The following is a 25,427-nucleotide window of genomic DNA, read 5'->3' on the forward strand; positions in this document are numbered from 1 at the left end:
CACCCTGCATTGGGTGCCTGGGGATATCAGGGACTGCCATGCCACCAAGAGGCTGCTTTGGCCTGCCTCTGCATTGGCCACACACGGCTGACTTATGTTTTTTTAATGAAGAGGGCGCCCCCTCCCCATTGTGATGATTGCCTGGTCCCATTGACTATTCGACACCTGGTGGAATGCCCCAGTCTCAGAAATCTTCGTTGTAAGCACCTCTCCCGGTGCCAGGGAGGAGTCGGGTCTTAGACTCTCTTTGGTGTTGGGGGAAGGGGTGGGTAACATAGGAGGGGACGTCCTCTCCTTCGTGGAGGAAGCCGGTCTTCTACACAAGCTTTGAGCTTTATTTATTAATGTTTAAATGTTTTTTATGAAGTTCTAGGTTATTTTTTATTTAATTTTTTACCTTGCATTATTTTATTTTAGTCTTTTAAGCCTTAATTTTAGTTCTGCGACATATGAGCTAAGCAGTTGCGTAGTCAGAGATGTATTTACCATAATCCACCAATCAATCAGAATGGGTCCTATGTATTACTGTTTTCGTGAAATGAATGACTATCAGGCTAATATTTACCTAACTGCCACCCACTAGAGGTGACCATGCCGAAGGAAGGAGGTCAGTGTCCGGTGTGGGATCCCTCCTTTGTTCTTGATAGTTTTGTCTCTGGCTATTTTGAAGCCCAGTACTGTTCTTTAGATTCCACACCTTGGGCTGGTAGAATGTTCTATAGATTTACCAGCCTCTGTGTGAAGAGGTATTCCCTTATGTTCCTTCTGCATGATAACTTGGCGAGCTTATAGTTATGTCTCCTCCTTTGACAGTGAGGTCAACGATGGTGCAGCCAAGGTCATCCAAGTCCGTGCCAATAATGCCCTCGCGACCTGGAGCTGCAGAGGGTCACCACAGGTCGCAAAGACGACCTTCCCCCACTCGCAGGCACTCGCCTCGACGGGAACACCACCCAAGAACCTCCAGAGACCAAGTGAGGGCCTCCGTGAATGAATCCAGCGCCTCAAGGAGCAGAAGTAGTGGACCTTTTTACTCCAGGTGTAGCAGGAGGAACTCTTGCTCCCCCGTCAGGTCCACGGCACCCCGTGCAGCTCCTAGACATAGGTGAGTCGCCCTCTCTCTCCATCTCTTTAATACCCTTGGTCTAATAAATCAAGAAATATTTTATTGAGTACTATATTACTTTTACCCCACAATCGATCAATACAGGTACGTTATAAAATTCAATGACCAGTTTTGGGAATACAGAGTACTGTACACTACACTACGACGTTTAATTGTGGAATACAATATACAGTATACTGTATCAACCTCGATATTCAAAACAAGGTACTGTATGGAAAATTTACTTTAATAATTTTTATTCATGCATTTTTGTTCTTCCAACTAATGTTCAAGTTGTCAGAGTTGTCCTTCATAGACTCTGTTCTATATTATTAATTACTTGTGTTTTTTATGTTTTTTACCTTGCATTATTTTATTGTAGTCTCTTAAGCCTTTAATTTAATTCGGCGACATATGACCGAAGCTGTTGTGTTGTTCTAGGGTCAACTCTTATACAGTACTTTAAACAGAATTTTGATAATTTTCTATTTTATTTTTGTATTTATTTTTATTTTTATATATTTTTCAAGGTTAGGTAAATGTAATAATGTTTAACTTTGAGTGTGGCTATTCATTATAATTCTGATAATACAATAGATTTCTCAGAGATAACCAGGAACTCGAATGTACACCTGAATAATAGACAAATAACTAAAGAAGAATATCAGCCTTTGACAAATATGCTGGGTCATGAATTTCCGGTTTGATTAAAGTAATCTCTTAAGCCAACATTTTCAACAGGGCATTGGAGGAAACCAGTAGCAACAGCAGCACATATCCTATATTATTGTCGCAGCGACACAGAGAAGCAAATGAGAATGAGAACAGAAGACAGATGTTGGAGAGAGGAACAATGCTGGAGCATGAAGAAGAGGAATTCAAGAAGAGGACACTAGGGAGTAGAATTTGTAAGGCAGCAAAGCTGATGTCTGGGTTCTTGATATCAATGGGCCTTGTTATGGTGGTGAGTACCGAGTTGCTTTATTTTCAGTGTAAAAACTTTATTTGTGACATGTATACTCTGCTTAGCACATTTTAATATTACAGAACTAGATAAAAATATAGCATTCATGCTCAGTTTTAATGTAAATCATCGATTTAGTGCTGTATAGACTGTGTAGATGTATTGATTAAACATATAACATCGTATGCACTTCAGTAAACTCTCATTGTGCATGGGTTTATGTTCCTATAGGACGTCGTGTAAAATTAAATTTTTTAAATCCAAGTTTTAAGTACTAATGGGGAAAATGTGGAACCATGGTACCATTTAGTAAATTACAAAGACTCATGAAAGTTGAGCACTACAAAAACCTGAGTCGTCTGAGCTCCTTTAGAAGTCATTGTATTAATGGTGAGGCTGGGCGATAGAAGGTGAGGACTGTACTATCACACCAACAGATTCTACATTCTGATGGCCTCATCTTTCTCTGAGGTTAATGGTACATTTTTTTGCCTTCTTTTAGGAACAGGGTTTTAAAATGTCAATGGAATTAAAAGGTTTTGTACATATTTACTTTATTTTTGTTTTATTTTTGTATTTTAAAGGTCGCCACGAATGTGGAAGGGGCATGTAGTGTTACCTTTGTTCATCTGTTTGTCCGTATGTTATCATATCCATCCATACATACTGTAAGACCTGATCATTTCCAAACACTTGACCATGAAGTTATGGGGTATTACCGACCACATGTATCTTGATAAACACAGTACTACACCATCACAACAAGAGATCACCATGTCCTATTTTGGGTAGTTTATATTGTGGTAAGTTTTTGTTAACCTTAATGTTTAGCTTATTTTAAGTGACTAACTATTTGTGGTGTTTATGTAGAGCTTAGTATATTTAAGTTTTATGGTGGTCGGTCACCTCAACCCCCTGACAGCTCGACACTTTGTCAAAATATTTTAAATCATAATATGTTTCAGTGTCTTCCATTTCTATATTCATATAACTTATTGCTGTTTCTGTCCTCTACAGTTTTATGTGATCATCACCACCATCATGGGAGAATCCTCACCTCTAGATATCTTCAACTTTGAATTTGGCAATGAAGACCTCTTACAGCGCCAGGAGAATGTGACAGATGCTACATCAAAACCAGAAATCAAGAGACGAGAGCCTGATTTTGGAATACGTCTGGAATCGGACTCTCACATGATCGATTCTAAGGACTCAGAGGGTCATAACTCAAATGTTTCTGCGGGGGAATTTTCAATGAGGCAAAAAGAGGGAGGAGAAACAACACAAACTGACACAAATTTTGTTGGAGAAAATCGGACGGTTGCTGAGGGAAGATCTTATGTGGCTTATATTCCTGTCCCTCTTAACAATGAGGAGGAAGATGAGGAGGAGGAAGAAGAAGAGGAGGAGGAGGAAGAAACCAGAAGTCCTTCACATTCTAATCCTCTCTTTGTGCCTGTGATGATCGTGCCTGGTGGGGGTGGTGGAAATTTCCCCCCACCTAATGGAAGACCAAACCTCAGAATGCCCCCTCTAATACACCCCTCCCAGCCCTCTTTTCCTCAGATGCCTTTCCCAAGACCCCCTCATGGGCAGAACGGGATTATTCCCCAAATCCCAGTTGTTCCTCCACCCATTCCAAGAGGACACAACAACCCTCCAGTCCTCTCACCGAAGCATCAGCTTAGACCCTTACGTCCACTTCCACCTCGTCCTCAGGTCCCTCCCCGCCTGCCTCCAAGAGGTCCTGGCAGTCTTCCTTTACTACCTCAACGGTCCCCCAGTATCTCGAACAATAACCCTATGGCAAATATTCTCAAGATGTCTGAAAGTCAGCAACGTCTCCCAATTAACTTAGGAAATCCAGTGGGAGGAAGTTTTACAGGTCAACACAGTTCAGCTGGAATGAGTAATGGTCAGGGAATGAACAATATGAATGGCATGAATAATATGAACAATAATGGCATGAACAATAATGGCATGAACAATATGAATGGCATGAACAATATGAATGGCATGAACAATATGAATGGTAGGAACAACATGAATGGTATGAATAATTTGAATGACATGAATGGTGGTTTCAACAATAATGGTATGAATAATGGTATGAACAATATGAATAGCATGAATGGTTTGAACAGTGCTAATAGGATGAACAATATAAATGGCATCAATAATGGGCAAGGAACTAACAGTGGAATGCACACTCCGCCATTAACCAGCTCGGGTCAGGATATCTGGAACTCTCTCTTTGAGATTATGAATCGCCCCAGCAACTCTCCTGGGACAGTGAATGGGTGGAGTACTGTGGGGACCATGGGTGAGGGAGGAGGACAGCCCATGGGTGGTTCAGGTGAGATCATGTCTGGACTAGCAAGAATTGGCAGGTTGCCCACAAAACCATCATTTCTGATGTCCCCACTGGGTAAATCTGTGTCCCATCCTCCCCAAGACATCACTCCAGTGGGACCACCAGTACTCAGAGGAATGGGAGGTCCAAGACCTGACACACTGCCAGATCGCCGCATGCGTCCACGGTTACGTCCCAGCTCAAGGATGTCTGGTCCTCTACCAAAGCCTTTACCACGTCCCCGCCCACCCCTACGCCCACGCCTCCGCCCACCCACACGCCCCCGCCCACCCCCACGCCCCCGCGCATTCCCACGCTACCGTCACCCACCAATACCGCCGCCGCTGGGTATGCCATTAGTTCCCAGAAGACCTCGAATACCTCCAAAACCCACAAGACATCAGCCACCGAAGGACTTTCAGTACCCACCAGACTCCGGCAGCATCCAGGACATCATTAGTTACATGAATAATAAGGAGCGTCAGGATGGTAGAGTGCGACCACCTCCTGGTCTCACTATCGGCAGCCAGGACCATATAGTTGGCCCCAACCCTTTTGGCAACACTAACATCAAGGGAACAGGAAACAGAGACTTCAGAAATACTCCACAGAGTAATTTCAACAGTGGAAAGACTCATTTCATCACTGCTGTTAATGATTTCAGTGATGATGGGAATAATTTTAATAGTGGAGGAAATCATTTTATTGAAAGTTATGGAGGTGGAGGTGGAGATGGTACCGTTATGAGTGGGGGCGGTGGCTTGGATGGGTTTAACAATGGAGGAGGCAATAACTTTAATGGGGGAAATAATAATCACAATGACAACCGTTTTAATGGGGGCAACAGTTTCAATAATGGAGGCAACAACTATAACAATGGTGGTAACTTTAATAGTGGTGGTAACAGCTACAGCAATGGTGGTAACTTTAACAACGGTGATAACTCGAACAATGGTGGTAACAGCTACAACAATGGTGGTAACTTTAATAGTGGTGGTAACAGCTACAGTGATGGTGATAACTCCTACAACAACGGTGGCAACAGCTTCAGTAATGGTGGTAACTTTAATAGTGGTGGTAACAGCTACAGCAATGGTGGTAACTTCAATAATGATGGTAATAGCTACAGCGATGGTGATAACTCCTACAACAACGGTGGCAACAGCTTCAGCAATGGAGGTTTCAACTTGTACAACAATGGTGAAAGTAGCTCCATCCCCCCAGTCAAGAACACTTATGATCCAGGTTCAAGCAGATCCAAGGCCTTCAACATCATGCTGGATGTGTACCCTATGGATGATTCCTCAAGAACCTCAAACAATAAGAGACCCTTCCAGACAAGCTTACACTTCCCAAATTACAAGTCCAACAATGAATACAACAGTAATAATAATAATAATGATGGCTATAACCACGGAGGAAGATTTACTCCAGAAGATGAAGCCAATAAACATGAAATTATCCTTCACCTCAACTTGTTTTCTAAGATGCCGACTATAAACAGAAGACAAGGGTGAGGCCAATATACTTCTTGTCCTGAAATGTGTGTATTGTTAATTAAATACCATTATATCTTGATGTGTTCATTTTTAAAACGTATCAGATTAACAATAAGTCAGCCCCAGAATTCTTTATCTTGAGTTATCGATGACCACCTGTGATAAAGGATGAAACTTAATCTTCTTTTTTAGGATCTCAAGCTCGGAGGCTATTGCAAGTGGTCGAACCGGTGCGGTATCTCTGGAAATTCCTCTCACAGGACAGCTGAGTCCTCTTGATATTTACAAGGCCGTCATGAACAAGGCACGAACACACAAACCTCAGGCCCAAGTACAAGTCATTCCAGGTTAGTGACGAAGACTGTATATTTCAGGTAACAAAGCCGTGCATAATCCAGTAGGCATATAATTAAAAGTATAAACATTTGAATGACAGAAGAGTAACTTTATATGTAAGAATGTTCTGTACATTTGGTTAATTTGTGAGTTTTTTCTTCTTTATAAATTTTTGGATCTAGTTACCTGTCTGTCGTTATAATTGATTATCCAAAAACATGAGAATTTTAAGCTGGGTTAATAGATATATACAAGATCACATTATGACTGTTTCTTTTGCTATTACGTATATCAATAATGGCTTGGATGGGAGGCACAAGAGCTGCTTGCGGGTACAGCATCAGGGTAAATTATTCAATTCAATTTATATAAAAAGCGATATACAGTATGTTTAATACTTTGTCCTCCATTGTGGGACACACTAGCCTCCTTAAAACATTTATTTCCCCCTTTGTTTACAACTCACCACCCAGCCTCCACAATTCTTCAACATAATGATTCCTTACACTACCTTCACATTGGTTCTTTAATATTGACATCCTTCTATACTCTTCACTCTAATCACAGTATTTCACACCTTTAACACCTGGTGTAGCCTCCCACACACACCCTGTTCATGAGTCACAACCTTAATCACTTTTACATTAATACTGTAATACCTTTCCATACATATCCCACTTCAGTCACTGCCCTCCAAACACCTTCCACATAAGTCACAACCACACACTCACTCTTCACATTAGTTAAAGCATTAAACATATTCATCAAAATGTCCTTCACTTAGCCTATATACACCTCCACAATTGTACACCATTTATATGTCATTCCTCACCTCCTTCCACCCTTCACTGTGCTCTCTGCTGTGAATACCTAATCTCTTCAGGCCTTCACTTACAAACACCATAAATTTTCTCATCAGGAAAGGAAAAGGAGGATACTACTGACACTCATGGCGAGGTAGAGATTGAACTGTTTGACGTTGAAGAGGGCCCCATGCTGCTCCAGGCCATAGAACAAGGCCTGCGGGAGCTCAATGTCAACTTGCCTCCCCATCAGCGCTTTGTCTTTGACGATGAAGTAACATCTGTTATAGATCTCCATAATGCTGTCAATGGGGGAAGCAACTCCTCCTCTCCAGGACGTAGACGACCTCCTGCATCGCCCCCTTATGAGTACAGCGACACAAACGACTACGAGTACTATGATTATTATGATTATGACGATTATGATGATGTGGGTTATGGAGAAGCAGAGCCAGGGCAGACTGCCACAGACTCCCCCTCAACTACACCAACTTCTGACGAAAACTTTCCTGAGCAGCTGCCAACTCCCTGCTGGCACAAGACAGACGAGGATAATACTAACTAAAAAATCATTTTAATTTTCAGTCAAATTTTCTGTATCTATCCTCATTTGCAGGTCTTGCTAACAGCTTCATTAGAAGTTTTTATGAGATAGATTCAATGTTTCACACCCTTCTGCTCTCTTAATATGGGGAATTATTTGACAGAAATGTTTTATACAATTCCCAAATTGTATGTTTGAGTGGGTCAAGCATGTGTAGCTGTGCTGAGGGAGAGGTTACAAATGAAAATGTTAAAGTAAGCTAATCTGAAATAAGAGGGACTCACTTCTGCTGATCAGTAATTTTGTGGAATAGAATTTACAGTAATAGTGTGAAATAATGAGTTTAATTTTAAAATACAAAAAATATGTTTTCCAAATTCAACATATTTTGTATTAAAAAAAAACCTCTAGGCATTGTAACTTGGCATGAATTATGATATTTTTGTACAAAATATGATAGGATTTTATGATAAGCGTTATTTTTGGTCCTTAACATAAGTGTATTGACAGGATAGGTATCTGATTCTGGAAGTGTATTTTATGTGTTAAAAGAAGCAGGTTATTTTGAGTAACAGTGCCAGAATGGGATAAGAGCCATTTTTTAAAAAGCAAGGAAATCACATCCAAAGTTGGGCTATACAAAGGTCGCGTCGACATAATTCTAATAATGGATTGTCAACCATTAATGCAGTGTCATAAAGAGATGTCCACCACATATACCTGAAAGGAGTGTCACGATACAAATGCAGGAATTTGTTTTTCTTGCCGTAGAGTTCAGATACCTTTACACTGGTTACTCACCCAGGAGATTATGGTGTATCACTACGTAGAATTTTACTTCACTTCCGGCATTCAATGTGTTGTATAGTTGATAAATGATGATTGAATGAATTCCATTAATTTCCAACATCCATCTAAGTCATTGATTATACTTTGTCATAATCAATTAGTCGATACTTTTAGTGATCATAAGATAGGGATCACAGATATGGGCAGGTAATTGTACTTACATTTATTTGGCAAGGTTCCATACACTGACTTACAATTTGCTTGGGTAGGCGAGTCATTCACATTCACGCCACAATACAGTAATTTTATATGGGGGGAGTTTGTCAACCTGGAGAATTAACCGTTTAGATTTACTAGGCCGGCCTGGAGTGTTCTTGTAGCAAACAGGCCTTTACCAGTGATCACTTTTCTTTGCTGGATTTATTAACTTATTTCTCTAGACATAACTAAAATCTTGGGGTTTTTGCACACATAGCCTCCTAGCACTGACAGTCTCTGGATGGTGTCGTGATAGGACTGTATGACCCCCTGTTCTTAGTCTACGGAGCAGGAGGTCTTCACTAACCCATGGTCTAGGGCCCACTGGGTAAAATGTCGTTTGGGGGGGCATGAGACGAAAAACAATGCAACAATTTCTGATTTCTCCCCCCCCCCCAGACAAACAAACCCATAAACAAACATTGGGGTAGGGTAGGGTGAGTAGACCTAACACAACCCACGACATGGGGTAAGAATGATGTAGGGGTGTTGTGATATTAATGTTGTCTAGCACTCAGGATGGAAGGAAACTCTAATGTGGTTTTCTTGTATAATATATAAGTTATATGAGAGACAGTCTGGTGCTGGAGATGCCGTGTGGTGAGGGGCTGCTCAGTAGAAGACGTTCGGTGAGTAGCGTGTTGTAGGAGGTCGATGTGCAGGAGATTCGTTAGAGAAGATGTTGCCTGTTGCTGGCCTCCTGATTGAATGAATGCTGGACAGCTAGGAGCTTGCTGGAGGAGATGTTGCTTGTTCAGGAAAATGGGCAGAATGAGAGTTGGTTGGTGAGGAAGCTCAGAGGACGGCTGGTGGGTCGCCATGCTCGCTGGCGGGAGCGAGGGCTGCCAGGCAGGCGAGGAGAAGCGATCAGCAGCCAGGCAGCGGCGGAGGAGGAGGTGTTGCTTGTTCAAGAAGAATGGTCAGAATGAATCTCAATGGAGAGACAGAGCTTATATACCCAGCAGCCGCTATGAGTCATGTTGGGAAAACCCGAGAAGTCGCCGGCCTTTTGGCTCGGTTGCTAGGGTATGGCGGGCATTGGAATGTGGATACGCTTGGTTGCTAGGGAAGACGGTAGCAGGTGGTGTGCAGCTACGCAGTTTGTAGGGGAGACGTCCACTACAATGAACTCTGCATTTCACAAAGAAAACCTATTTGGCTGGTCATGGCGCTTATTCCATTCTGGCTCTGCGCTGCTCATTTAGTAACATCATGTGTTAGTTACATATGCTACTTTTAGTAGGTTCTAAGGAAGATTTTATCTAAAAAAAAAAGAGAAAAAATCATGAGCCATATTTACTTTCATAGTGTTGCTTATGTTTGTTATCATGCTACCACAGTCATTCTTGTATTAGAAAGTCCTTAAATTAAATCATGTCACCTAATTATATAACGGAACAGAAGAACAAATTATCCATCACAGTTGACTTCTCGATTGAGCTCTGCCTTCTTTAACTTCCTTAATGTCCATTATGTAGGAGTTGATCGGATAGTGGATACCAAGTGACTCGCGAACGCCTCGTAAGCAAATTAAATTTTTTTATATCGAATTACTTGCAGGTGATTAATAAATTTTCTCATGAAAAATCTAACTGTACAAATTATTAGAATATAAAATGCAGTACTGTACAGTACAGTAATTTTTTAGGATTACTAAGAAAACCAAAAGTCAGCAGAGATTATCCGAGACAGTAACCTGATCAACTGTTGTATATGGCACTTTTTAGACTTAATCATTTACCTGTATTTCCCATTTAAATGTTATGCAATTCTGTATTCTCGTACAAATATCTGTTTGGATTATTAGTCTTCTGGTAACTGACATATTCTTGGCAGCGAGAGAGAGACCTGTGGTTGTTTAATGCATAAGTTTTGTGATATTAAGGTTGTAATTTTCAGTATTGAAAGATACTGTATTTCATGAAGTATTACTTTGGCATTTTGTAGGCTAGTCAAAACATGTATTGATCAAGCAAATCTATTTTCATTATACATAATGTTGACTTGCCTTGAAACTGTGAATAAACCCGATCTTATAATCTTTTTATATATACAGTACAGGTAAAATATATGTGTGTAATATACAGTATAGAAGTTAAATGACTGTTTTATGCACTCTTAGATGATACCTACTGTAGGTAACTTCTGTTATTGTTGCTAATTTTTGTTATATTCCTCATTTGTCTAACTAAGAAGGCTGTTGTCTTCAAATGCTTCAATAAAAAAAAAAATATTGTGTGTGATTTAAACTTCAAATGTCCCATTTGTCATTGTTTAAAAGAGTGGATGAGGGTGTGGAAGTCCATGTTAAATTTTTGAAACAATATTTTGAGCAGCTTTGGCAAAGTTTTTACTGCACTGTATGTTTTTCACTGGAAGACTGGCCAGATTTTTTTCACCCTCTTTCCGGTCAAGTTTTTTAAAATAATACTGTACATTATTTTTTAGGGTTGCTGATATCAGTAGTACAGTATAGGATGCACATATAACCGGCTAGACACATAGTATAGTGTGCAAGAGATTTAGTGCCGACTAATTTTTCTTCTTCTGAGCAGAGATGATATTTAACTAGATTTTATCGTAGTAGCACTGACATAAAGATTAAAATGTCTAAAACTTCAAATATAAGAGACAATGGTATAGAAAAGTTGCTTGAGAACTTAATTTAAAATTTTATACAGTACAGTATACTAATAAGTGAAAGTGAAAATTGTGAAGAGATGACACTCGCTCTTGCTTAAAAATTTTCAATGTTTTTCATTGTTCAGAATTGTTAATTAAGTTGCATGACTCTTCTAGCCTGTCTATTTAGGAGCCAGTACTTGCCAAGAGTGCGTAACACTAACAGAGATGTGACCAACTGACCAAGAGGCTAATGAGCCGATCAGTCGTGAAGAGGATAAAAGCTAAAAGTAAGTAAAAGCATATCATATCGTGTGAGTGTTATTGATTACATTACTTTGAATAAGAAAACAACACATTGAGAGTACAGTATTGATAGTTTTGGTGTACTGTACTTCATGTTTTTAGTAGGGCTTCCATGGGCAGCTTCTGCTTACACTTATACTGGTGGTAGTTGGTACAAAGGTAATTCAAAGTTTGGAAGCTCTTAACCTCATTAAATCTTTTGTTTCATTTACTGGTATGTAAAAAATCCCTTTCTTGCACATTTATGAGAAAGTGTGAACAGTTTGTTATGGAGTTTCATATTATCCGCCAGAGAATTAGGCCAATTGTCTTTGGACTGAGGTATGCCCGGTCGACAAAACAAAAACAGACTCAAGAGGCAGACAAGGGAACAGGTAACATGTGGAGAAGTAGCCATAGCCCCCCTAAGACATTTAAAGGTAAATGTCTTGAGTTCAGAGTATCGCCCTCATATCTGGTGGGTTGATGACCACAGTCCTCCACTCTTAAATGCTCTCGGGCTGTTTTTACCAATCCTCTAAGGTTATGTATCTCTCTGCAGACCCAGTTTTTAATTTAATTCATCTATCCCAGTCTCTGCCTTCCCATGGACCTCCTACCCTCAACTTTGCCCACTAATACTTGTTATTATTCACTCATCCCTAATTATATGACCAAAGTATCAAATTTTTTTTTCTATACATTTCAAATATTTTTCTTGAAGTTTTGTGCTAAACATGAAAAAACAAATATTTTACTCAGTGTAGCTTATTCTTTGCATTTGCCTATGACACATTTCTAAGGCCTCCATCCTGTTTCTGGTGTCTGCTGCAAGTGTCCACGCTTCTGACCTTTACATCAGTCCTTGCCCATTATTCTTTTTGCTCACAGTTGCCTAAACTTAAGCACTTTTAAAAAGAGAACTTTCACCATTTCTTGGTATCCTCAAATCCCCACATACAAGGTTATAACAATAGACAAGGGGTGAGAAATAGGGTATGTCAATTATAGTTAACTTATTTTACAACTAAAGTTATTCTTCAGTATCTAGACACACACAAAATAATTTTTTTTAATCAAACGTTTCCGAATCCTCCCCACAGCAGAGGAGAACCTGAAAGGGACTTTGGAGCTGGCGAGAACCGTTAGAGGAGCAGCAATGGAAGAGAAGCTGGGGCAGAACCTACAGTTGAACCCGGCCATTCCCAAAAAGTGCTGTTGGGTCTTCCTTGTCGTGGGACGAGGGAAGTGTAGGATGGCGTCCACGTTTGTAAATTTTGATCGGGTTCATCCTTGGTCGATCACATGCCCAAGGTAGGTTACTGTGCCCTGGCCAAAGCTGAATTTGGCCAGGATGACAACGAGCCCTACTTTATTCAGCCACTCGAACAGGTCTTGTAGGTGTACCTCCCAAGTGTCTGAAATAACAAGCAGGTTATTCAGACAAGTAAAAGTCCCATCTGGACCCTGGACAGTAGAATTCATCAGCCTCAGAAATGTGGCTGGAGCTATATACTGTACATTCCAAATGGCATTAGCTCTTACTAAAAAAGTCCATACAGGGTCACAAATGCAGAAACCTCCTTAGCCCTCTCTGTAAGCTCTATCTGGTAGTAACCCTTCTGTAAATCTATCATTAAACAGATGTAGCTGTACCTACAGAGTCTACCAGATAGCCTATCAAAGGCATTACCCCGAAGATAGTCAGTACAGAACCTATACTGTACTCCCCTTCTGGTTTTGGTGGGAGAAGAGAGAGAGAGAGAGAGGCCCATTAACTGCAACTTTGTATGGCCTGGTCCAGCAGGTATTCGACCTCCTTCCCTGCTTTCTGTCCGTGTAAGCTAGTTGATGTGATGGGTATAGGTCCCCTGATTGTGTACCTGAAAATGACTGGTCGATTTGGTGATTGACATTGATTGGTGAGATTTTTCTGGTGTGTGTGTGTGTGTGTGTGTGTGTAATCTTTGGAACACACATACACACAAGTACGTCCGAGTAGACAGAAAAGGTTATTAGCTCCCCCACTTCAGCAGCCAATAGTGCCATACAAAGTGATGAGGTTCTGAATGCATAGACCTGAAGCCTTCGTCTGGGTGTCAGTCGATGGCAGGAGTTTATTGACGTTGTAGTGGATTCCTTCCCTACAACCACCATTGTCGCTGACTAGCCGACTCTCGAATTCCCCAGCCTGCGCCTCGTGGTCAAGGTCGGCAACCAGCGCCGCCTAACATAACTGAGGTCAACTATCAAGCCACGTCTACCTTCGCTATATAAGACCTCACCTCGTGGTGACCTCCCTCTTTCTACCTACAGCCACCAGCAAGCAACACCTCCTCCTCCACTCCTTCTTGGCGGCTCCCGCCGGTGACTATGCCGCCCTACAAGCTGCGTCTTCTCCTCTGAGCACCCTCACCAACCAGCTCTCTCTACACCACGCTTGGACTCACGCTGCCACCCCCCAGCACCAAGCTGCATTGTACATCCAATACAATATGTATACAGAGAGCACATTGTGAATTTTCTTTCTCCATCCCATCCTGAGTGTGAACCAATATCTCATAACCCCACAAATGGTGACCCCCGGAGATTCGCACTCACACAGGAGGAGGAGAAACGGATCTGCTCCTTTTCCTGCCCCAAGCACCACGTCCTACCGACCCCAACCTACACCTAATTACGGGTTTAGGAAGACACAAATAATACCCAACTCTTCCTCCTCTTCGTTATTGCTTTATTCTTGCTTCGTTTGGCCGTTGTTTAATAACTAGAGTCTACTTACTAGACTCTTCACCTGATTCTTGTTGTCCGCAAGACTTAGTGCCTTGTCAGTGTTTAGTGTCCCCTTTGGCATCTTGGCCTGAGACAACTGCTTAACCTGACTACCTGAGGTGCCCGGGAATAGGGCAATTAAGTCATCATGCAGAGTAGTTGAATATTTAAGACACAGATAATATGTATAATTGTGTGTGTAAGTTGCTGCTCAGATTACTACACAAGCTCTTAGGAGGCTATGAAACGACACAGGTTGGCACGGAAATTACAGTGTGTGTGTGCGCGTGTGTTTGGGTGTTGAGTGAGTGGCCTGGTGACGCTTGTCTCTTATTATAAGGTGTTCAGGGTCAGAGAGATGAATTGGAAGAGGTCAGTGTTTTGAAAGAGTAGGTGAAGTGTATGCCAAAGGGAGGGAGGAGGGTTAGGTTATCTTGGATCACGAGTCGGAACAAATGTGTGAATTTAGACGTGTACTGTAACGAGTAGTCGATAACAACAGACATCCCCCAACGTTTTGCTGTATAATTTCTGAGTGGTATAGTCTTGTCTTCCCCAAATACGTTGATGGAATACTTTATATGCTATTGAATGTATACAACAAGTTTCCACTATTGGTAGATACACAGCATAAGTGTCCACTCCCACAGACATACATAGACTTGAGTAATATATCCCCCCCCTCCCCCCACCCATAGCGGTCAGGGTATTGTAGTTGCTGAAAATTGGCTAAAAGTTCGGCTTAAAAAGAAAGAAGAGGGGAAAGTGTGATTGACAATAAAGGAGAGAAGGATAAAAACTGCAATAATTAAGCTAGAAGGGCGGAGGGATGATTGAGTGAGACACCGAGTCATATTGCTGGTGACCATGGGGTGTAGGAGGAGGGGGGGGGGTTAACTGAAGGGTGACAGGTGAGGCAAAAAGGAAAGGGTGTGGTTAATGGGGTGAGTAAGAGAAGTGGAAGAGACGGAAGGGGGGAAAAATAGCTGTAAAGGAACGAAGATAAGGGCAAGATTGACGTGAGGATATTGTAATGGAACGGGTAGGTGTGATAAGTGGAAGAGTGATGTGAAGGCTAAGACGTGGTTGGTGTGTGTATATGGAGTCCGATTGTGATTATTGAGATAGAACATGGGGTTGGTGGAAGGGGTGAAGAAACGTTATTGAAAAGAGGAATAATTTAGTGTTGACACAAACTAGAGAGATAGAGAGAGATGCCATTATGTGACAGCAGAGAACAGTATAAACACAGACGCAACAACTAGAGCGCAGCATCAGACAACAACAGCTTACTAAAACATCACAGCAGCGTACAGCAACACACCCCACCCACACAGCAGCATACATCCGCCCTGGGTTGTCACTGAAGAGACCGCAGGCGAAAATTACCATGGGAGTTAATTTAACATCCCCATTGGGTTGTGCAGAAGGTTAATGGATTAGGCAGTTTGTTGTCAGATGGCGCCCATGTCGGTAGATGTGAGACAACACCTGATAACGTAGGGGGAGGGGGAGATGAATTGTTGATGAGGGGGATGGTGAAGAGGGTGGGATCTGGGATGATGATGGGAGTGAAAGGTAATGAATGGCAGTAGACAGTGTTAGTGAAGGTGATGACAAGAGTGTTAAGTGGTTATGGTCGTCGAGGAGGAGTGTGTAGGTGCTTGCTCGTGTCAGGGAGTAAAAGTAAGATAAGGAATGATTTTAAGGCTTTACTTTGACGTACACTTGTGCAGGGCCGCGGAGCAGGTTTAGCTACACGCAAACTGACAGACAATACTGGTACTCGTAAACTGGCTCTTGTGGGGTGAACACTTACTTCAGGTGGTATATGTAGAGCATTTTTTTTCCTTTTATATTTCGTATATTTGTTTAGTTCTTGAATATATTGGTGATCTTGAAATGAGTAGCGGTGGAGGGGGTGGGTCTCGGGACCTTCAAATCCCCGGCCTTATTTTCTGTTAATGTGGAGTGTAGATCAATGCTTATACCAAACGTACACTGTTACCCATAGTCCGTATATATTTAGTGTTTCTATTTACATTTAAGATGGACAGCAGGAATATTATATACAGTATACTATTATTTATATAAAATTAGAATCCAGACTTATGCGTACATGGATTTACAAAATATGGTCCATATTTATGTGTGGTATACTTGGAATGTCATGAACGGGACGAAATCCAACAGTAAATTTCCAATAGACGATATCCATGAGTCATATACCCCCTCCTTCCCCCGCCATTTTCTATTACAGGGTAGAATTACTTGTCAAAGCAACAGTTAATTATTTCTTGTGGTTCAGTATGCTATAACCCTCCCCTCCCCCCCATTAAAAAATAATACACAGTCAGTCAACTTGAACTGGTGTACCACAAATCCACTCACATACTGTTACAAACTTCTCAAATTTATAGGCTGTACCCAGTGTCATTATATAATTAGTTTAAATGACGTTTGAGGAAGTGCAAGTAATTATTATTTGCGTAGGAAGTGGTCAGGTTGGCGGCCACACATCGTCCCCTGAGTGACATTGACTGGCTGGACACTGGAGGTCGCTACCGCTACTTCCTTGGTCATTCATCTTCACGGGTTTCTTCTGTCTTCCTGTCGTCTTTTTCATAGGCTTCATGTCTGTACTGAAGCTTTGATGTGGCTTTATTTATCTTGGGGGGAAGTTGCGGCTGTTACACACAAAACAGGAGTCTCTCTCCACTGAGGGAAGAGTACGGGTTATGTAAGGTCGGCTGTCAAGTCCGTAATTATGTTAATACTTGACGAAAATCTCTCTTTCTGGGGGTAATGGGTTTATTTGTTTGTTTTATTATCCTTCAGCAGGTTTAGTTTATAAAAAAATTAAAGCGATGCCCAATAAGATCAATCTAGTTTAAAGTCAATTAACGTAACTCCTCAGGTTAGTGCGAAATTAAGCATTGACAGGTATTCCTCAGGTGAAAACCGGGATTTTCTTCATCTCCAAGCCACTGTCTGTACCTTAATGATGCTAAAAATGTTGAAGTAAATGAATTCAAGTAACCTCATTTGTTACGACAATTAGATGATCATTAGGAGAACGTGAACTGTGTTGGTGTGTTTACTAAAGGTAATAAACCTTGTACTCACGTGGTTGTCACCTGCTTATACCTCCATGGGATTGTGTGTGTGTGGACTATGGCAATATCATAATCGAAACGTTTGTCAGGAGACGTCGTTTAAGATACACTTGTCAAGCGTTTAAGTGATAACTACGATATCATTAAAAAGTTATCTTCGAAACTTTTAAAGTGGTCTGTATATAGAGATCATTATGTAGATAAACCTACAGCACAGATTTAAAACAAAATATCGGTTACTCGTTAATATAGCCGATAACTTTGACTTTAGACCAGTGGTGGGGAAACTTTAGAGGTCGGAGGGCCAGATTGAAATGATAATAGTTCTTCGGGGGCCACTTTTTATTTTTTAGAACTAATTTAATAATAATCTATGCAGAACTAATGAGTATGACCGCTACCCTGGAACATCATCCCAATGCACCGTATGCCTGTATTTAAATCTCGACAGATTCTGTAACCCTCAGAGAAAAATAACCACACTGAACTTGACTACGGTCGCTGATCGCCCTGAGGACCGCGGCCACTTTCTCCACCCCTGATTTAGGTGAACTTTTAGTTATGATAGCGAAGGAAGTAATAAGTGATATATAATTTTTACCATATATGTAACAACTTGCATGGAGTATTAACAATGCCATACAAAGAAAACATTACTGTACAGACAAAATATTAATATTGATAAGATTCTAGCCTAAAGTCATCTAATTTGTTAATAACTACAGACTCCGATTACCAAATGAAGTGATTTTTACGATTTTTTTACATTATAGAGATTGATCTTGTGAAAGCGCCATTCTGGAACCCTACAATATCCACATTGAGTGCGTCATTTATGCGGGGGGGTTATAGTTATGATCTCTGTATACGTTAATGACTGGCGGATCAGCCTGGAAAATTGTACGATAACAACTTTAACGAGTTTCTTTGAATTTAACTGAGTATTACCCGTGTGCAGATACGGTACTATCAGGCTCACACACGAAATTTGTTACTGCACTTCAGATGTGACTTTTTTCCCCATTGTAAAACTTTATTGTGTTTCGATTATACTTTTCATGATGAAATACTTAAGGTGTTAGATAGGACGAGGATGGTTGACCTTTCGTAGTAATGAGGGGGTAATTACACGCCTGGTGCAGCTTAAATAGCGTTCTGGTTGTGATTAAGGTTAATTGTGATGCATTTGGCCAGGGGTTGGTGATAGTGGTAAAAACCAAGTGGTAAATGGTTGAGGTGAGATGAAATAGAACAAAAAAAGGTTACAAATAATTTAGTATATACTGGTAAATAATAAATGATAAAGATAGTTCTCCGCTCTCTTATCTTTATTAATGTGGTGTTAGTTATTAGAACAGAAAGAAAATAATCAGAAGCTGTAAATACCGAAGCTAAAGAAGGTGTGAAGTTACAGGTATAGACGTACAGAAATTCCCATCCAGCCAGTGACAATACAGGACAGGTGATGCCTAACTTAAATGATTAATGCAGAGGGATACAACCATAAACTTGTGTATATTCACAGTATTCAAATTAACTTATGCGGTACTTGAGGTCTTAATGGTGCTCATCCTGAAGTTGTCTGACGTGGTATTTCTCCTCCAGTTGAAGACGAGTAACCAAGCTTTAGCCATAAGCTGCGTGGTCGAAAATGTTCCATCTGTCAGTTAGTTGAGAATGATTGGTATTCCAAGAGGTGACTTGAGTAACTACTTGAGGGCTACGAGGGTTTTATTAATATATGCATCACGCTGCTGCCGGTGTCTCGCACGACGCATGGACTGGTTAGGGTTATAATATCTTTAGGTTAGGTTAGGTTAGGTTAGGTTAAGTTAAGTTAAGTTAGGTTAGTGTGAGATAAGGTGGGTGTTTGTCCTCTCATCTCACACCACCTATATTATTTGTTCCTCTGTTTGGACGGGACACTGTCTGGGTGCCCACAAACATTTACCTCGTTCCTTAAGTGATACAGACATCGATGAAAACCCCACGATAAGTCACCTCCAACTGACTATACCTAGAGTAAGAATTGAACACCGTATCCAGTCCTCAACATGGTCAGGGTTGCAGCTGAAGGTCACGGGTGAAAATATAGTACCGGGAGAAAGATGTACTGTACTGCTCTACACTTGTTCAGTGTCCCTGCGTGTTTCAGTTCTCGGTCCTTCCTCCATTATCAGCGTTTTTATATATACTTCCTTTGGTTGTTTTGATGTGTGTTTTAAGGTAAGAATTTATTGGTGAAGAGATTATATGAAGTAGGTGTTGACGGGTGTGGCTACAAGAGGTGTTACGGGTGTGGTTAGAAGAGGTGTCGACGGGTGTGGTTACAATCGACGGGTGTGGCTACAAGAGGTGTCGACGAGTTTGAGATGGTTTAATTGTCACCTTTGACCTCTTGCCTTAAGCTACCTACCTGTAACTTCACCTGTGGATCATGTCTATAACCTTGCCTGGACTATATAGCCCCTGACTGGCCTTCAGTTTTGACCCTGCCTGTAACTTCTACCCCACCTGTAACTCACGTCTATAATCTCTACCTACAACCACCACTCGTTACCTCTCTCATAACCCCGCACCTGTAACGTCTACCTTCATCATACACCTGTAAATGCCGCAGGTTGGATGGAATCATTAATCAAGGTGTTATGAGATACCTGCGATAGCCTGCGTCGAGGTGTACGGTATAATGCTATCGCCTCATCACGCCTCCCGTATCTCATTTGTTCTCGGTCTTCTATCACAGCATGGCCGACGTCTCGTGAGCGGCGGTGGTGTTGTTATTCGTGATGTGAAGCCACTGATACCGTTCCTTATTTGGCTCGCCTTTGTTATCGAGTGGAAAACATTGGCCAGTGTGTTTGTTTTTGTTCATGAGTTTGGGATTTTCGGGGCTAAGAGATGGGACTTATGATGGAAGGGGAGGGGTAGAGTCTGTCGCCGTATAGAAGGGGTGAAGGATTGATATAGGGAAGGGGTATGGTTAGGGAGGAATGGGAGAGGGACCGTGGCTAGGGAGGAATGGGGGGAGCCGTATAGTTTGTTACAGGGAAAGGAAGGAAGGGTGTGATAAGCTTACCTGAGAAGTTGCCGAAGGGCGGAGTGGCTGTGGTCAGAAGAGGAGCAGACTTTATTATGATGAAAAGTGGCAAAAGGTGTCGTAGAGTGATGTGCCTTTTAGTGTGAAGTAGGTATTGTAGTATGGCGTATAGATATTGTAGTATGACGTATAGATATTGTAGTGTGACGTATAGATATTGTAGTGTGATGTATAGATATTGTAGTGTGACTTGTAGATATTGTAGTGTGATGTAGTTATTGTAGGATGATGTAGGTATCGCAATCAGCAGGACGATGTAGGGGAGACGTATAAGGTATCGTAGATGTGTAGTATGTTGTGCAGTGACCTGAGGGTAATTTAGGATGTTGTAGGGTAATGTAGGAAGCGTGTTGACATGGAACCCGAGGTGAGGAGGGTTTAAGGTGTAGAGGGTGGGATCTGTAGCGATTACCCTCTTAGTGTTTGTCTTGTGTATTTTCTTTTGATCTTTCTGTATGAAGGTGAAGCTCTGGTGATATAAGATCTGACTCCTTCGCTTATTAGGTACTGATTTGTACTACTCAGTTATTAGCAGTAGTTAATTCCGAGGTCTTTTGATTTTTTATATGGATCAAAACGTACATCTACCTATATATATTGTACGTGGTGTCTAGGGTTACTCACTCTTGAACTTAGACTAAAAACTACGCATATGAACACAAAAGTCGTAATGGACTTTCACTAGCAGTGGTCCGCGGAGGCTTGGAAGATTCCTGAATTTGAATCCATGACCACTGGTTGAACTAGATTGTATTGTTTGCCAGCTGTAGGCGACTGGTAATAGGGTTGTTACATAATATTTTTAAAGGCGTAATCTAGTAAACACCTGTGATTAGTCGTCACAAGTCCCGGGTCGTCCTTCTGGCCTCTATATAAAGCTGCACCTGCGCGCCCGTACACAACGCCCAGCATAAACACGTCTTTATTCTTGTACATACACACTACCAAGCCCTTGAGCTATATTTGCAGGTAAAGGCGTTTCTTCACGCTAAATATCACTTCATCTCTATTCACCTCACTTTCTCCCGCGTGGCAAAGTAGTTTAAACCTCAAATTATTATCGCTCTCTAAAAACAAAAAACAAAACATTTACAATCATTTCTGACTGGTGATTAACCTTGTCTGCGGTGTGTGTGTGTGGCCAGATATTCATGCGGCCCTGACACTTCCATATGTATAATCACTGGCATGAATGACTCACCCACCTGCTTGTGTTACTCTGACTTACCATAAAAACAGCGCCAACACCACATTGCATTGTGTTCCCTTCCGCTGTGCAATACACACATTTGGAAACTATAAGATGGACTACGTTCGCCAACCTATAGAGGCGTATTTATTATGGTATGATTATCACTCGAATGTTCTGATCGTTAGACTATAGCTAGTAGTGGACGAAAGCTAGTAGTAGATGATAGCTAGTGGTGGATAATAGCGAGTGGAAAAGGATAGCTAGTGAAGGAGGATAGCTAATAGTGGAGGAGGATAGCTAGTAGTGGAGGAGGATAAGTAATTCCAAAAGAAAGACAAATTAAAATGATAAACGTCAATACAGGTACAAGTTGAGGTGTAGTAATTCCCAGGTATTGACAGTATCCTTAAGGTGGTGTCATAACCTATAGTGGTCTTGCTGCCTCGCACGGAAGGCTCATGTCGGAGGAACAATTTGTGGCTGGCTAAGGGAGGAGTGATCACTACGATTTTATGTGTAATGGCTGTAATTAATCCAACTGACACTTCAATTTGGGGGAGATCACGAACTACATCTTTGTTTTCATTGTAATGGGGGGGGGGGGTGTGCCGGGTTGTGTAGTGTTGGTACAAGGGCGCATAGAATCAGGTTACATAGGCGTTAAGGGAGAACGGTGAGTGACCCATAGTGAGGAGAGATGTGGAAAAAATACAGAGAAAGAGAGAGAGACCGACCAGGGAGCAGGGGGCGTGGCGGCTATTACGGTGTAGGCAGGTGCAGGGGGTCAGGGGGCCAAGTGTTGATGATGCTCCCTTAGCCTACCTGCCTCCCCACGACCCCGCCCCTCCTCACTCACTCTCCTACCACCTTACTCACGTCCTCAGCCCACACCCATCCTACTCACGCACCATGTTCATTTGCAAAAGGGGGTATTTATGAGCAAATGGTTTATGGATATGTTTAAATCTATATCTTGTAGAAGCAGCGAAGTTTTGTGATGTTTTTTTCGACGTTGAGAAGGCGCATGATACTGCCTGGCGATGCGGGATACTGCAGGTTTCACATTTCTTTGGCATCAGGGATCACGGATGTGTGTGTGTGTGTTGCTTTAATCTCGTACGGGGCTCCACCTCCACCTACCTGGGGATGTCATGAAGCTGAGAGATAGGCAAGGGTCAGCCTCACTTAATTGTATATACTTAATTCTTCACACTATATGAGAGCACAGGTGAGAACAACCAGTCAAAACTTAATTAGACAGTGAGGGTGAAAGTAGAGGTGATGGTGTTATGAGGCAAGGTCATGTGAAGACCACCTTGCTTTGCGTGTGGGGTAACTAGTCATTTGGTATATGAAGATGAAAATCTCGTTTTCGTTATTGCTGGTCTTCCTCCTGCCTGGCTGCCATAAGTCCTCGTTGGATTGCAGTAATGATCAGGGTATTACTATTTATTATAGTAGTTGAGAGTAAACTGTTCTTTATTGTTCCCAGCTGCCAACTAGGGGGCAGAAAATGTTATCTATCTGTGTACCTTTGCGTCCGACGAGTTGTGAACGCAATATCTGGACACCAAGTTGAGTCAAGAGTCTTGATCTTTGCCACAGTGCTGCTTTACGTGGCCCTCCTGGTGAGTGGCCCTCTTGATCAGTTTCATAATTCGCATTTTCTCCATATTTTAGAGAGTTATGACCTACTTTGTCTTCCAGGGTCACCAGTCATGGCGGCGGGGACCTGGATCTTATCATTACCCCGTATGCTTCGTGATCTCCATAATAGCCGTGTCGTTACTCAGAGAGGATGAGTGATATACAGTGAGCGCCTCGTATGTGTTTGAGGGTAGGAATCAGGTTCACGTTCATCTCGGGGCTGGCAATGGACAAGTTGACGTAAACATTGACGAGATGTTATTGCCACCCTGTTTTACACACACACACACACACACACACACACACACACACACACACCTCTTACACAACAGCCCCCACGCCAACCTTGATGTTTCCTCCATCTGGTCCACACATGTAAGGATTAATATAACACCCCCTCCCCCTTTAGGTTTGATCCCCAGGTCACACACACCAAGGTCAGGGGTCACAGGTTAAGCAAGTGTCGAAAAAAGAGTCTTACCTCCCTTCCACCCCCACCATACACAACCCCCTCCTTTCACCTATTCTTCCTCCCTCTCCTCCCTTAACTCCCATTCCCCCACCTTCCATTCTCTTTACCTTCACCTCACCCTTACCTCATTTCCCCCTTCTCTACTCTCCTACCTCTTTTTCCCTCTTCCTTCACCCGGTTCCATTCTTCACCATCTCCCACCTCTCCACGTCTTCCCACCACTCCCTGCCTCCCCTCCCACCACACCCCCGTCCCCCCCCCACCCACCCCTCCCTCCCCCCACACACGCCCTCCACACCCCCCACCCTCCACGTCCCCCCACCCCCTCCCCATTCCACGTCTCCCCCACCACCCCCCCTCCCCACCCCACACCTCCCGTCTCCCTCCCACCATCCCTCCACTCTCCACCCCCCTCCCCGTCTCCCCCCCACCCCTCCACGTCTCCCTCCACCCCCCTCCCCACCACCCCCCTCCCACTCCACGTCTCCCTCCACGCCCCACTCCCCACTCCCTCCACGTCTCTCCCCACTCCCTCCACGTCTCCACCTCCCACCACCTCCACGTCCCTCCTTCCACCACCTCCACAAGTCTCCCCCACCTCCACGTCTCCCTCCCCACCCTCCCGGCTCCCTCCCACCACTCCTCCACGTCTCCTCCTTCCCACCACTCCCTCCTGCCACGCCCTCCATCACCCCAAATCCCACTAAAGATTTGGGGTGTAGATCCCCTGATTGTGTACCTGAAAATGACTGGTCGATTTGTTGATTAACGTTGATTGGTGTGTGTGTGTGTGTGTGTGTGTGTGTGTAATCTTTGGAACACACATACACACAAGTACGTCCGAGTAGACAGAAAAGGTTATTAGCTCCCCCACTCCAGCAGTCAATAGTGCCACACAAAGTGATGAGGTTCTGAATGCGTAGACCTGAATCCTTCGTCTGGGTGTCAGTCGGTGGCAGGAGTTAGTTGATGTCCACACTGTGTGACGTCACCTTCTGAGCCAGAGACTACAAGCTTTTTTTTTCGTATATGCATTGTTTGTGTGTATTGTAGATAGATAAATAAAGAGGAAGATTTAAAATAGCTTACACACATATGTTTGTATACACATTATAGTCATATATCATAACTACAACGTAAATTTTACCCCAACGCATAAATAATTAATCAACGTAAAGACTAAGTTTAGTTGATATGTCAACACATTATTGTTATTAAACTGTCACCACCCATACAAATTATTACTACAACACTAGTACTACTTGTTCACTACAACACTAGTACTACATGTTCACTACAACACTAGTACTACATGTTCACTACAACACTAGTACTACATGTTCACTACAACACTAGTACTACTTGTTCACTACAACACTAGTACTACATGTTCACTACAACACTAGTACTACATGTTCACTACAACACTAGTACTACATGTTCACTACAACACTAGTACTACATGTTCACTACAACACTAGTACTACATGTTCACTACAACACTAGTACCACATGTTCACTATAACATTAGTACTACATGTTCACTATAACACTAGTACTACATGTTCAC

The 25,427-nt window shown here is 42.3% G+C and overlaps 2 protein-coding genes across 2 annotated transcripts; both read left to right on the plus strand.

Annotated features, from left to right (window-relative positions):
- The first annotated feature begins 824 nt into the window (after positions 1 to 824).
- On the plus strand, positions 825 to 4,579 carry LOC121859896 (homeobox protein 2-like). The gene is made up of 5 exons (XM_042356853.1): positions 825 to 1,105; positions 1,847 to 2,069; positions 3,087 to 3,371; positions 3,636 to 4,369; positions 4,525 to 4,579. Exons 1-5 carry the CDS (start codon positions 825 to 827, stop codon positions 4,577 to 4,579), a joined length of 1,578 nt encoding a protein of 525 aa, XP_042212787.1.
- A 121-nt stretch (positions 4,580 to 4,700) lies between these two features.
- On the plus strand, positions 4,701 to 9,062 carry LOC121859902 (homeobox protein 2-like). Its single transcript, XM_042356860.1, has 3 exons — positions 4,701 to 5,935; positions 6,114 to 6,268; positions 7,177 to 9,062. The coding sequence occupies exons 1-3, from the start codon at positions 4,773 to 4,775 to the stop codon at positions 7,623 to 7,625; spliced, it is 1,767 nt and encodes a 588-aa protein (XP_042212794.1). The 5' UTR covers positions 4,701 to 4,772; the 3' UTR covers positions 7,626 to 9,062.
- Positions 9,063 to 25,427: the final 16,365 nt, after the last annotated feature.

The sequence above is a fragment of the Homarus americanus genome, unplaced genomic scaffold (assembly GCF_018991925.1).
Source record: "Homarus americanus isolate GMGI-L3 unplaced genomic scaffold, GMGI_Hamer_2.0 scaffold44110, whole genome shotgun sequence".
Classification (NCBI taxonomy): domain Eukaryota; kingdom Metazoa; phylum Arthropoda; class Malacostraca; order Decapoda; family Nephropidae; genus Homarus; species Homarus americanus.

What these genes read in the sequence shown, in the direction of transcription:
- LOC121859896 (XM_042356853.1), top strand. Translation starts at nt 825, where the DNA reads ATGGTGCAGCCAAGGTCATCCAAGTCCGTGCCAATAATGCCCTCGCGA. An exon ending in CACAAACTGACACAAATTTT is followed by an intron (nt 3,372 to 3,635) that starts GTTGGAGAAAAT and finishes TCTTTTCCTCAG; the next exon opens with ATGCCTTTCCCAAGACCCCC. An exon ending in TCTCCTGGGACAGTGAATGG is followed by an intron (nt 4,370 to 4,524) that starts GTGGAGTACTGT and finishes ATCCTCCCCAAG; the next exon opens with ACATCACTCCAGTGGGACCA.
- LOC121859902 (XM_042356860.1), top strand. Translation starts at nt 4,773, where the DNA reads ATGCCATTAGTTCCCAGAAGACCTCGAATACCTCCAAAACCCACAAGA. An exon ending in ACTATAAACAGAAGACAAGG is followed by an intron (nt 5,936 to 6,113) that starts GTGAGGCCAATA and finishes CTTCTTTTTTAG; the next exon opens with GATCTCAAGCTCGGAGGCTA. An exon ending in CCAAGTACAAGTCATTCCAG is followed by an intron (nt 6,269 to 7,176) that starts GTTAGTGACGAA and finishes TTTTCTCATCAG; the next exon opens with GAAAGGAAAAGGAGGATACT.